The sequence below is a fragment of the Chelonus insularis genome, unplaced genomic scaffold (genome assembly GCF_013357705.1).
Source record: "Chelonus insularis isolate UGA/USDA-ARS -01 unplaced genomic scaffold, ASM1335770v1 contig_397_pilon, whole genome shotgun sequence".
NCBI lineage: Eukaryota > Metazoa > Arthropoda > Insecta > Hymenoptera > Braconidae > Chelonus > Chelonus insularis.
The window spans coordinates 695,739-709,755 of NW_023276552.1; the positions used below are offsets into that span (position 1 = coordinate 695,739).

Here is a 14,017-nt window from a genome sequence, read left to right on the forward strand (position 1 = left end):
AAATTATTTTCTCTTGATTCAAAAAGAGAATTTTTTTTATTATTCTTGGAATATATTTTAAAATTGAGCTATTGATTTATACTGTTATGTCTCGTCGACAAATCTTTCCAGTTATTTACAGTGAAGTATTATAACTAACCATCTACAGTAATATGAATTTATATACTATAATACAAATTTATATCTTGAGTTAAAGATAACTATATCATCAACTTTTAATTGAAATAATTATTGCAATCATCTTTAACTATATTCGAATCAATTTTACTTTCTCTGGGTTAGTAAATAAGTCTTCATTCTTTTTTCTATTTAATATTTTACATCTTAACATAATGACAATTTATTTATATCGAGAAACAAACAAACATAATGCTATTAAAAATGCAAGACTTTTTTAAAAACCCAATCAACTCATTAGTAAAAATAATGAAACATCAAAATATCGTATTATAAATGACTTCGTCTTCAGTATTTATAATAGAATTCATTTGTTGCGATGTAACCAATGAGTTAACATATCTCTCCTCTTCATCTTCATTAGTCTCTAGGTACGACTCGTCACTTTTTACAATAATTTTTATCCTAGCAATTACATGACTACCAGGGCAATCCTTAGTACTTTTATTTGAAGTTTCACAAATTTCCGTGTAAATATCGTCATTTTTATAAGTGTACACTTTAGGTTGGGATGCTACTGGCGTTAAACTATCCTTTACACTTGCATAGTTGGGTTGAAGTTCGACCTTGACCGGAGTTTCAAGGACACTTGTTGATATTGATCTCTGAACTGGTTGTTTAGAAGCATTTGAATGACTTTGCGACGTGATATCCGGTTCTAGACTTGAATACCGCTCTTTAGCCTTGACCACCACTTCCGGTTTCATTGCAAATGTAAACGATGCAGACTTCTTAGCTGGATTTCTGTCACGTCCTCCACCAACGTGAGTGAGTTTTGTTATTCTTTCTAAGAAACTATTTGACGAATTTTGACGAGTTTGACTTCGTTCACGCACTGTTGACTTCTTCAAGTGCTCTAGGCCTTCTCGAAGACTCTGAAGAACTGGTTTAGTTTCTGGTTTAGGTTTGATTTTCTTCAAGTACATCTCTCTCGATTCTTCTCCAAGATTTCTGTCGATATTATTGCTTGTGTGGAGCTTCTGCGGTGCCACTCGAGGCTCTGTTGCACGATCGCCGACTGCACGACTGAAAGAAGCAAACAAATAAATCAATCTAGTTTGTATAGATAGTCATCACTAATAACTAATAATTTAGATAAAATCGCGTTCATTGAACCTATGCTACAGCAGGAAATTAGCCGGTGTTTTAAACTGTCAACGATGTGTAGTGAAGAATATTTATGACATTATTTTCCATACCTGCAAGCCGTTAATAACCGCTGCATCTTTGGCGACGTAAGTAGTCTAGCTTCTGAAGGATAACCTAATCGAGCTCTTCTTACTCGTGGAGCGCCGTTACCAGATACTACCAACTCCAGCATCTCTGGATTATGTACAGGTCTTTCGGGTACTACACATCCTAAGACTATTGAGCCTCTTGTTGATGATTCTAATTGCATTAATCCTCCGTATTCTCGAGGTAATGGCACTGGTAGAGGTCCTGCTACCAGTCGAACCTTTCAAATAATTTTTTCATGTTAATTATTTCATTTTATTTTTTTTAAATATTTATGCCCAAAATTTTTAATTTGATTGATGGCCAAGGTAATTTTTCATCAATTGAACATTATTATGAAGCATTTAATAAGATTAATATTTTTATTATTTTATTATTTGATGATTAGATACTTACTCGTAGTGGAAGTGCTCGCTTAGCTAAATGATGTACCCTATAAAGAACAGTATCGCCCTCGGTATCAGGATTATTGCTTTGACAAATAGCATAAAATTCTCCTCTCGTTGAAAGTGCCACGAACATCTCACGACCATGACCATCTAAGCATTGAGCATATTGGTCCTTTTCCGTTGCACCAGATATACCAAAGGATATTGAACTGTACTTCCGCGTGTCTTGAAACACTGCTATTAACCGGAGAACCTCACCAGCTCGGATGATAGTCTTCGTGTAGTGAGCACGAAGGTTTCCATCTTCTAAAAATGTATTTTTATTTTGCTTTAATGAATTCAGCTGAGTATTTATTTATTCTGTACAGATGTAATCGATTTAATAGTTTAGCGTAGTGCAAAACCGGTTTCTCTAAATATAGAATTAAAAAATATTAAAATATGAAGGCTATATTAACTAACCCATCTTTGAATGTGTTAGGGTGTAGGCTCGTAAAGGTGATACCAAGAGAAAAGCTGGTACTCCAGCTCGTACTAAACTCTCTATCCTTCGATAAACTCGAGCACTGCCCATTGTATTGTTTCCGGATACTACTGAGAACCATCCTGTAACATGAATAATTTTTTTTATATTATATAATCATGTCTCTGCATTAAATTTGTATATTATTTCGATAAAAGATTGTATTCAAATTTAAAAAGCTAAGCTGCATAAGACTTGGTCTATATGCATAACAACATGTTACGTAGATTTATAAAGATTATGCTAATGAGCCATGATGATCGTGTCTATAAGGTTGTCGAGTAACGTACATACGTGTAATATCTTTATCTGTAAGATATTGATAGGAAAAATGAACGTAAGTGGATAAAGATTATAAATAAACAAAATAACTATAAGTATCGTAAGGATAGTCTATATTAAGATGTTGAATTATGTTTTATTGATTATCGAATTATATCAGTAGAGGAAAAATTTTTTGTAAATTATTATTAGATAAAAACGAGTTGATTATCTAAGGAACGGGGAATTTGGTTCTAACAAATTATAAACAATTTTTGAATGATAAAATTCTGAATATTATTTTGTAATGTACTTCTATGATAGGTATATTAACATAAGAAAATTTAAAAATTACATCTTGAATTGAATATAAAATATTAAACATGGAAAAATGATTACATAAATCCTCATAACTTGATACTTAATACTTTTTTCAAAAATATTTGTAATTACTAATATGATAATACCAGCATATCGTAAAGCAGTATGAAAAACCGTGAATCAATTATTTACATTATATAAAACTTGAATTCTATCTAATGATTCTGGAATAGAAAACTTGGTAAAGCTGTTTATGAGTAATAATTAACATAAATTTTAACTTGAAATATAAATATGAATCAGACCGATTAAGCTTAATATGGAAAAAGGTCAATGGATGCGTTTTAATAGAGTTCAACAGCAAATTACGATATTAAAATTAATTACGAAAATATCATTAAGCTAAATTAAATGTTTTTAATCAGTAGATAAAATAGAATAATTGTAATTGGAGTGTTTTTTTTTATTTATTAATTTCTTTTTTATTGAAAGATTTAAAGATATACAATAAAATAGTAGAGTAAGATATGTAGTGGCAAGTTCAATAATAAAAGTAATATTTAATTTAATTTAAAATAATTATTTCGAGAATATTTAAATTTTATACATCAATTTCATGATGTATAAAATAGTTAATGCACGTAAAACAATAATTTAATTTTTTTTATAAAGTGAACGGAGAAATATTTTTTTTTTAATTATCAGTAATTTTGGATAAAGTGGGCGGAATAATATTTTTGAGCCTGTCCCCTTTATTCTATTGCATGTAACATTTAGTTTTAATTTAGAAAGATATTGGAGAGATAAAGTTGATGGAATTACATATTATGGCCTGTTAACTTTACTCTCTTTCATAATTAACGAACGCATGTCAAATTAGAAATAAGAATTAGTTTTAAGTAATCAAAAAATATTTTCGAAATCATTTTAATACTCTCTATTTTTAAAAAGTCAAAATGAATATAATGACACTAACTTGTCTATATATCTTATTTTTCTAAATCTATTATATTTTTTATATTAAATACAAGTTTAAAGATATTGTTTTCAAATAATAGAAAAAAACACACTCCAATATTACTATTGTTATTCTTTCACACAATCTCAAATGACAATTATATGTTGAATAAACTAATTAATCAAGATTATAATCAATCCGTGTGATATTACAGTCAAAAGAAGCTTAAGACTATCAAGATAAATATATGTTGTAAAGTCGGGGTCTTATTCTGTGTTGATGACTGCGTTACAGGAGCACTTGCGTCGACAGCGTGTAGTCCGGAAAGAAATGTGAAGGTGCGAGTATATACATATATTGCACAAGAGAGTCTTCCTTCACTTTCCATTTTCATCGTGTATACATCCGACACAGTTAACGTTACTCGCTCTTGTGCTGAGTGTAATTATACTGTAAATCTTTTCGTTCACAGGAAGTAAATATTAAAATCATTGAGAATAGTAGCAGTAATCACTGCTTTAGCAAGTGCGGGCTATTTTTCAATGCCTCTAAATTATTTACTTCTCGTTTTGTAAATCCTTCCGGGCTTATTAATTAACTCATGCAATTATATGAAGTGCGTATATATTATTGATTTAATTGCATTGCCTCAAGCACTAATGCCAACTTGTTATTTCATTTCTGATAATAGCATTGCCGCTATCAAGTTTTCAACCAGACGAAAGACTCTAGATAGTATCTAGACACTTAAGGATACGCGTCAATGATTTCATGTTTTACATTTCAATCTGTAAATGAGAGTGAGAATGAAAATTGAAATATGTTGATATTTTAAACATTTATCTAGTTTTCAAATAGAATAGCTCGGTAAAGTTCATTGTCAGTCGACATAAATATACTAGTACTAGACTGCTGCTGCGTTTAAACCAGCTGTTCCTAGATATAGGGGTACTCCAGGTGTGCGAGCGTCTGTCTAAATTTAATCTCATCTTTCTCACCCTCGCCTTTGTTGATCCTATCGTCAAATAGTTCTCTTTCAATAGACCACAAATTTAATTTCTTTTAGGCTCACAGTCGATATGCGATCCATCAGAATGTCTGTGTCATCCTCCGCCCATACTGGACATTGACCTTTTTCATCTTAGAAAAATCTTTTATGGATGTTATTGCGTTTGATCAGCGTGTTATGACCAAGATTATTCATTATATTATTAGATATATATAGAAATCGTAAGAAAAAAAACTAAATCCGATGAACACATTTTTCTAAAGGATAAATAACTAGAATATATTTTTTTTATTCATATAAATCATTCTCTGATAATAAAATATTTATAAAAATGCTAATGGCTTTAGAATATAATATTTATCCGATGAGATTGACTCTGAGAAATTCTTTTTTTTATTATTGGAGTAGAAAAAATTAATAGCCTGTGGGATGTAGTCAATTGATTTTTATTTGCTGCAAATTTCAATCAGCAACACTGAATTACCTTAATATTAAATAGAAATAGAAATTATAAAAATAATCATAAGTAATATTCATGTTCAATGCTAGAAGACTTTCTATCAATAACTCCTCCTGTTGATTAAACTCGAAATAATTTTAATACATTTTCTCAATATCTGAGTAATTTATATTGACCTCTTTATAATAATTCTTATTCACTAGAAAACTTATTATAATATTTGTTCGACTGAATGACATATGTTTAGTAATATTTTCGTCATTGATGTTACGCTTTATTGACTAGAATCCTAATGATTAGTTGTTCAAGTTGATAGCGCTACTCAAGCTTGACAAGAAAAAACAAGTGAAAGCAAAAATAGCTCGTGGATACGATTTAATGCTTCTTTGAATTCAAAAATCTGTTTACGCTACTCTGACGATTCTATGGTGTGGAAAAAACATGTAAATTTCATTTAGAATTTAAAGTAATTTTTTGTTATTTCAATTTTCTACAGTCTATGAATTTGACAGCTTATAAATGAATTTAGAAAAAAAAATGAAGAAATAAGGAAAGGTCATAAGCAGATAAATCTCATCTGGCTGTCTTAGTCACCCACAGAGGTTCGCAATTGCAGCACAAGGTCATCGAGTATCCCCGACATAATGACCGTTATTTAAAGTGATGGAGAGACCACGTTGTTGAGGTAGTATAGGGGTAGTCCGCAGACGGTGATGTATTTTTTGGTTGTAGTAAACCGCGAACGTCTAGGTCGTCTGTTAGGCCACACTCAACAGCACACCTCACACACAATATAATTACCATTATTTTCACTTTGCTACGCAATCATAAATGATGAAAAATTATTTGAAAATGCAATTTAAACGTTCAAGTCTTGATGACAGTCATTTTCACTATAGTTTACGTAATTTTATAAAATTACGATCGTAATTCGCATGAAGAGAATTGATTTTTGCAACTTCTTATCATATTATCCGATAATCTGATTGAAATTTACAATTTTCTACGGATTTTAACACTATAGGGAAATCTATACTTTGTAAAAATATAAAAAAAAATGTAAAAATTATTAACTGTGGATAAAAAGAGAGCTATAATTATTTTTTAACAATAAAAGATTAGCTGTAAAAAAAATCTGTCAAGTATTTCAAGAAAATTCTAATCAAGATGAAGAATTTTATTATATAAATTATTTATTGTTTGTTTTAAAAGAATAAGAGTCATCGTTAAGACGATATTTCACAAAATTATTTATTGCGAATTTTACAGCTGTTATTTGAATATTAAATATGATTACTGATGCGAATAGACTGTCTTTATTATTGAAAAATATCAATTGTACGTAGGCTAAACAACAATTTATGCTTCCATAAACATTTGAACATAACTAGGATGATTAATTAGCAATGAATAAAATTTACAACTTGAAAATTTACACCTAATAGCTTTATTTAATATACAGTAAATGCGTTGAAGAGGATTCAATATGTGATAAAAAATGAATTATTTACTGTTCAATAAATTAGGCGCTGAAATCAAGGTAGTATACGACATTTATGTGATAGCAGTAAAACGTTACCTAATGATTTGTATTACTTTATCTTGTGTTTTATACGCTTGTTACCGATCCTGCAATATATTTCAACAAATACAATATTGTACTACCACCGGAGAACATTAAATGTGTAAAATTTTTCACATTTTATCTCTTGGAAAGATAAAAAGAGTAATGGCTAAGGGATAGTAGATAATAAGGTCTAATGTACCATATAATAATAGAACAAAACCTAAATACTCTGGCGTGTTACTGTTGCATGTATTGCTAACAAAATTACCTATGTTTAGTTGTAAATATTACTGTAAATAAGTGACTTAAGCATTATGCCTTCTATACCCCTACTTAAAGCTTGGATATATCTTCATTTGCTGGAGAATCCAATTCTGTATGTTTTCCTCACACCCTTTACTCATCTTTCCGCTGATCACAGATTCATGCGAACAAGCAATCTGCTTGCGAATGTTAAAGTTAAAAAAAAAAATCACCATGTACATCTTACTTCATGTTTTTGTTAGCTATAATCTTACCATAAGTAAGAAATATCTTGTAGAAAGAAGTATTAAGTATCTTTGCTGAGTTTTGCTTTTTTTTCTATTCCTTTGCTTCAAGGTCTCATTCCAAAAAATTCCCTGACAACTCAAGATAATCAACATAAAACTCATTCCTACATAGACGTTAGAATTCTCACAGTTTTATTAGCTGATAAAAAAAATGTAGGTTTTTTTATTTGTGAAAAAAAAATTTGAAAGTTCTATGAAAGTTAATGACTGTTTTTAGATAAAAAGCTACTATCATCTATGGTAACAATAGGAATATTATGGTGATTAAGAATTGGCACACGTGTATGTCCAGGAAACGTGACCAATTCCATTGACGTTTGCATTTAAAGAGAACAGAATTACATACACTGGTGTGTCTGCAGTGAATTCCACAAGTCTGATGCAAGAATACTCATAGGGTAGAATGACAATGGTAATGTGCTGCGAATCCGGGACAGTCGCCTCATAATTCTACCATTATAGAGTTTAAATGTAGACTAACAGGACAATTTAATTTAAATAACAATCCTTCACTGTCGGTAAATGAATAATAGCATGGATTACAATTTATGGCGTTCTCTAAAATTAGCCAATTGTCTACTTTGACGGCTCATAACGATTTTATCTTAATTGATTTTGATTTAAAAGCTTCAATTCTAAATTGAATGTAGAAAAAAAATTGGAAATTATTTGAAAGCTACAGGAAGTCGAGTTTCTTTGTAGAATTTAGGTATTGGAGATAATAAATTCAATTATTTTTTGCTAGCGATATATTTTTGTCAAGAAAAGAATTAATTTATTATTTAAAGAAAACTAAAATAATATATATCCTAATTTGCTTATAAAAAATTCAAAGAAAAAATAACAATAGTGTTTTTAAAATATTTATAATTTATTTATATTAATTTTATATGAAAACCACTCCGTACTCTTGTATGTTATGAATAATTATCTGATGCGTCTGATAACCAATTATCATAATCAATTTAATTCGATAAAAAATATCAAAAGATAAACAAGAAAAAATTAATAGTCAATTAATAATGTAAAAAATGTAGTAAAAATCCATAGTTAATATAAGATGGTCTAAAAGTAATAAGTATTCGTAAAAAAATGATTGAATGACACTGAACATGAAGATGTCAATAATTAATTGCAAAGTCAAAGAAAATGTATTGTTGACTAGTGAGCAGTGAAGCATTAATCTGTCGACGCGAAATCCTTGATGGAATTCACCGTTACATCCTCAACATGAGGTTTTCTGTCTTAGATGCCCACAGAGGATGAAGGAGTGTAGGCAAAAGAATGCTGTGTGCGAATCGACGGGAAGACGATGTAATCTCTCATCGATCTCCATTCCCGGAGCGATAGAAAGACTCTTTCACGCGTAGTCGTCATCGTAGTATAAAAGGAAGAGTTTGCAGGTGTAGGGTAAAGGGAAAACACAAGAACAAATTTCCGTGGGTCGACACAAGGTCATACCACTCAGTTTCTTACCATTGTAAATGCATTTATTAACAAATCTTTGTATGTAAACGTCAAGTTTGCGTGTCGTTGAATGTTTCACATTAAAGAAGAAGTGTCGAGAATAGGAGAGAGTTGAGTAATACGTTAGGATAGTCTTGATCACTCACATCGTGCCACATTATGCTGTACGCCAGCTCATCGACATCTCGTGGACCTCTTTCAGTAGAACGAACGTGAGATGAACGATACAACGAGTCTAATGGCTTTTATCCACTTGCGCTATATCTCGTCAGGGTCACGTGCTGCAGATTGCTCGCAAACCATACGTGAATGAGCAACAAGTAGAAAACGAAATTAAAAGTGTTTAAAACTTGCTGAATATTTTTCCTGTCAATATCTAAAAGCTACTATCACGTCTAATGGATCAAGACTATCAATTCGCTTCTTTACTTTGCCTTCTTTTTTTTCACCTCATGTTTTTCATTATCTACTAATTTGATACATTAAATTCAAATGAGAATGCTGACAAATGTGGCGAAACGCGTAGGTTTCTATGATGTGACTAGAAGTTACTTATAAGTTTACATGCTAATTCGTTTCACCCACTTATGACATCGACCTACTCAACACCATTAACTCTCATTTTACTTTTATTTCTAACAGCTGATAGTGATGGCTGTCGTTTTTTATATTAATTGAATTTGTTGGAAATACGTGGTTAAAAATTAATGCCATCTGTTTCGTGTCTAAGGCGATAGATTATTTATGATTCTAATAAATTAACTCATCTTTTTAATCTTATTAATGAGAATTTATACTTTCGGGGAAACATAAATCTAATTCTCTTCTGTTTATTATTTTAATTCTCAACAAAAATAGATGAATGTTGAAATAATTTTTTTTTTAAGCTTTCTACTTCCTTGATTACCTTCAATATTAAACATTTTCATCAAAAAAAAAAGAAAATTGAACAGTAGTATTATCAAAATATTTTTTTTTTGAGTAAATCTTTAATTTTTGTGGTAAAAAAATCTCTTCTCTTCACAACTACGATTTCTACAAGTATTATTGAGTTAAAAATCGCCAGAATACGGTAAATATTTGGTAAGGTCATATAGAACCTAACGGAATTGATAATTTTCTTCGTTCAGCCTTGGAAAGATAGCTGAATTGCTTCAACTTCTCAACTTGTTTTACTTTTTTATTTTGACACAATAGGTATTTAAACTTAAAGACGGGAAATAGATTATTGTAAACATAATAAGGCTAACAAAGACTATAACATAACAATTCAAGCCAATTAACATATGCATTTAAATCTCATAAATGACACATGGTAACATTTCAAAACTTGTTTGTATAATTAAAAAATTGCTTCCTATAATTGTTCAGTTGTAAGAATTCATTGAGCCATTAAAAGTTCTTTGTTTTTGTATCTAGTAGTATACTTATAGCAGAAGCGAAGCGAAGCCGAGTAGAAAAGAGTGTAAGTACGAGTGCAGTTTTAATCCAGGGGATAATTTGCGGGAAACGGGTTTTCCCATGGCATCATCAAGAGGGAAAAAATAAATAGATGTAGTTTAAAAGAAAGGGATCAGTTAGTAGAGTTACATTCTGATAACGGTATCAGTCACTTACCCGGATATCCCTCTGGAATAACTATTTCCGGTCCAACTTTGACATCATGTCGATATCGATGTATGAAGAGGGTTGCTGTGACCCTTAATGATCGCTGTTGTTGTTTGTAGAGTAAAACGGGTCGACTGTTAGTACCTTCAAGTCTTACAACTCTTGGTAATGAGAAACGATCAAGGAAATCACGTAATGGCATAAATCCACCGGTAGAATTAGAATTCCCTTCCGCAGTAGCTTCCCTTGAACTGGGAAGGGACTTTGGTAGAGAAGGAACTTCTCCACTGGACATGGTCGAAAATTCACCATTCGATGACATTTTGACTTTTCTTGTCCACTGTTATAATGTCATATTTACTAGTCCTCTATCTTATTAGTTGTAATCACAGCCTACTATCATTTATTTCAATGACATTAGGAAATTACGATGTAGTCATAACACTTATTTTTGATATTCCAACTCTGCAGGAATCCTCAAAGACCCGTTATGGTGACCGACGAAAGTGCAGTTGCACTAACTACCGGTTAATAACAGGTCCAAAGAGCACTTTCTTCAATTATATCACTCCAAGGAGAGTGTTATAAAGTCACTGTCACTTTTCTAAAACTTTTAGAGCTCTGTCACAGTTCAGAGAACAGTCGAATCTTCTAGAAAGTTATCAGATAATGTAACTTTTCATTTTGCTCGGTTTTTGTTTTTTGTTTTTCTATTTTTATTTAACAGGAATTGTTCCATTAAGTGAATTAATTAAACTAGACTTTACAGATAACTTCCTCATACTTGACTTGGTGGAATAAACTCTATTTCCAATCAAACACTGTAGTTCCAAGTAGTGAGTTAGGACTCCCTTACTGATGGCTATCCGTTGCCAGGAGCAACGGAATACAGTGAGGGCGAGGTATACAACCGGTGCAATTATCCGCCCCTGTTGGCCTCTTTATCATTTACTCAGTTGCAATTTTCCGCAATTCCCTTTTCACTGTGAAGAGTTGAAGCGGATCGAACCAACAAATTCGTCATGCACGCGCGGATTCTGATTCTTCTGTGAGTAATCGAGTATAGACGCGCTTGAGTACTCACTCTGTCACCACTTTTCGATGACTGTGGATTTTATTTTAATTCTCCAATCACTTTATACAATAACTTTAAATTGATTAACATCCAATTCTTGTCTTATGACTCAATTACCGGTTTGATAACTCGATATTCCCATCAGTATTGACCACAAAAATTCAACGGCCTTTACAAGAACGCCACACGATATCTGGAATTCTGATCGGGTTTTATTTAAAAATATATTCAATGATTGTACTGCCAATGAACGTCAGAGTTTGCAGTGCACTTTGCTCTTGATGTCATCCAGGAATCCCGTAGACATCAGTGAACCTTGAAATGAGTCAAAGGATGGTAATGCCTGATTCACCCGTGTTCTTCGCAATTCTTCCATCACGATCAAACCAGACACACTCGCGATTATTTCGCAGAGCTAAGAAACCCCTTGCCATTCGTTTGAACGGATCCACAGGCAATCGGATCGATCGATCCGGCCGCACATTTGCGCGCCCCAGGACAGTGCGATAGACACTCCACGCTAAGGCACTTATCTCCTCGACTCGATTCCCCGTGGCGTTTATGATTTACTGCTACTTTTCTCCGATCCTCGGTACACCGTCGTGGACGTCAAAACCCTTTCTCATCTCAAAAATTACTGCTTCCAACTGTACTCCACTCTTATTCTACGATACTCTTCTTTTACGTTAATTATCTATTGCTCGCCATCTTTTTACTCCTGAAAATATAAAAATTTTTCAATCATCAGATTATTTTTTTTTTTGTCTCAACTTGAACTTGTGAATTGTTTCGTGCGATAATTTATTTATAAATAATTTTTATTCAAGTTTAAAAACAATTTGAAAAATATTTTTATTCGAGAAGTATAAGAGGTTGTAAAGGTAAAAGAGCGTACGTTTTTCGGAGGCGATCCGATCGGACCGGCGAACGCGAAGTCACTGACGCTTGGCAGGCTGTGAGTAGAGTGTAAGAGAGTCACCTCAACACTGAAAGTTACTAGCGAATCAACTGTATTGGACGCTCAGGTACGCGAGTCGTAATATGGATAGCACTACTACCAATACAAACATCACCTTTTTAACAACTGCTCATCGCTGGAGGGCACGTCCTCACGTGTTGGTGTAGGGGCTGGCACAAGATTCATAGGTCGAATGTACTCTGCACAGAATACGCACTATGAAGCTCACCTTCTCGTCTCTTTATTATACATGCAGACTCCGCCATTGTGTTCAAATAGCTGTGTGTAAAGCCAACATTAATAAAAAAAAAAGAAGAAACATCAAGACTCTACGCTCTTAATAGCTACTGGGAGAACATAATCACGCGTAATCATTAATGCCGCTACCAACGCACGCGCGTCGTAACTCTCCCGCGCAGGAAGTTGTGCTCTTGTATCGTATTGTGGGACTGTTCTTCAAGAACTGTGCGGTACTCGTACTCTACTTGAATCTTCTTTATACAGACAACGGGAGTACATAGCAGTCTGTGAGAAAATGGAACGACCTTGAGTTTCGTCCTCGCAAACTGGAGAACGACCGAGAACATTTCTTCGGTCTTCTTCATTCCTTGCTATATCACACAGCCTGTGTGTTACATCAGATGACCTTTGGGTTTTTTCAAACGTGACATCAACCAATCAAGGCTTTCACTGCCTTCGATGTAATCGGTTAGGTTTTATTCGAGTTTTACCAGTTTTGCATTTTTTCGTTGATGAGGGCACTAATAAGGTCATGTTGATTTTAATTGCTTTTTCTACTGAGCTGCTAATTACAAAGATCCTCAGTAATTTTGATCTTTTAAAAATAAACTTTTTTTATTCATGTCAACAAATTGATTGCAATAATTATTTTATTTAAGCTTTGAGAAAAATTAATTCTTTAATTAATAACTACCGCCATGTATGAATATTTATCACTGTTTAACAGTAGTTTCTCTCATCGTGAACTTGAGAAGGAAACTTGGCAAGACTTAACTATAATGAGCACGAAAAAAAAAAAAAAATTTCTAGAAATTAATCATCAAGAAATAATGATCAAAAATAAAAAATAACAGACAGATAATTATTTGAATTTATTTTTAATCGACAATAGAATCATTTTTAACGACTGCAAAAATTCTTACAATGAAAAACGAAAAAGGAATTCTTTGATCATCTTCTGAAATCCAATTGAATCATCAGGATTTATTTTATCTAATTACCGGACGAAAAATAAAAGATAAACTTCTAATTATTCATCAACACCTAATCATGCCCGTTGGCACAGAGAAGGTTGAAACAATTAATAAAATCTTTGACGAAGTTCTACAGCTGGTGTTCAAATTATATATATATATATATATATATATATATAGTATCCTCTCTTAAAAATGTTATAATGGATTTCCTAATAACTGCTCTACGTTTCGGCCGCCGGA

At 32.2% G+C, this 14,017-nt stretch overlaps 1 protein-coding gene across 2 annotated transcripts; it reads right to left on the reverse strand.

The window, feature by feature from the left end:
• Positions 1 to 61: 61 nt before the first annotated feature.
• Positions 62 to 12,577, reverse strand: LOC118067743 (uncharacterized). 2 transcript variants are annotated; one of them, XM_035084661.1, is made up of 6 exons: positions 12,498 to 12,577; positions 10,537 to 12,320; positions 2,265 to 2,408; positions 1,810 to 2,108; positions 1,377 to 1,633; positions 62 to 1,203 (listed from the first exon to the last, which is right to left on the reverse strand). In XM_035084661.1, the coding sequence occupies exons 2-6, from the start codon at positions 10,847 to 10,849 to the stop codon at positions 435 to 437; spliced, it is 1,782 nt and encodes a 593-aa protein (XP_034940552.1). In that variant the 5' UTR covers positions 10,850 to 12,320; positions 12,498 to 12,577; the 3' UTR covers positions 62 to 434. The 2 variants fall into 2 exon arrangements, with proteins under 2 accessions (XP_034940552.1, XP_034940553.1); XM_035084662.1 differs by having other exon boundaries at positions 10,537 to 12,522.
• Positions 12,578 to 14,017: the final 1,440 nt, after the last annotated feature.

Excerpts from the sequence above, each read along its gene's own strand:
- LOC118067743 (XM_035084661.1), bottom strand. The coding sequence starts at position 10,849 with ATGTCATCGAATGGTGAATTTTCGACCATGTCCAGTGGAGAAGTTCCT. Across the intron at positions 1,634-1,809 it reads AGCGAGCACTTCCACTACGA|GTTCGACTGGTAGCAGGACC; the intron begins GTAAGTATCTAA and ends ATTATTTGAAAG. Across the intron at positions 1,204-1,376 it reads CGGTTATTAACGGCTTGCAG|TCGTGCAGTCGGCGATCGTG; the intron begins GTATGGAAAATA and ends TGCTTCTTTCAG.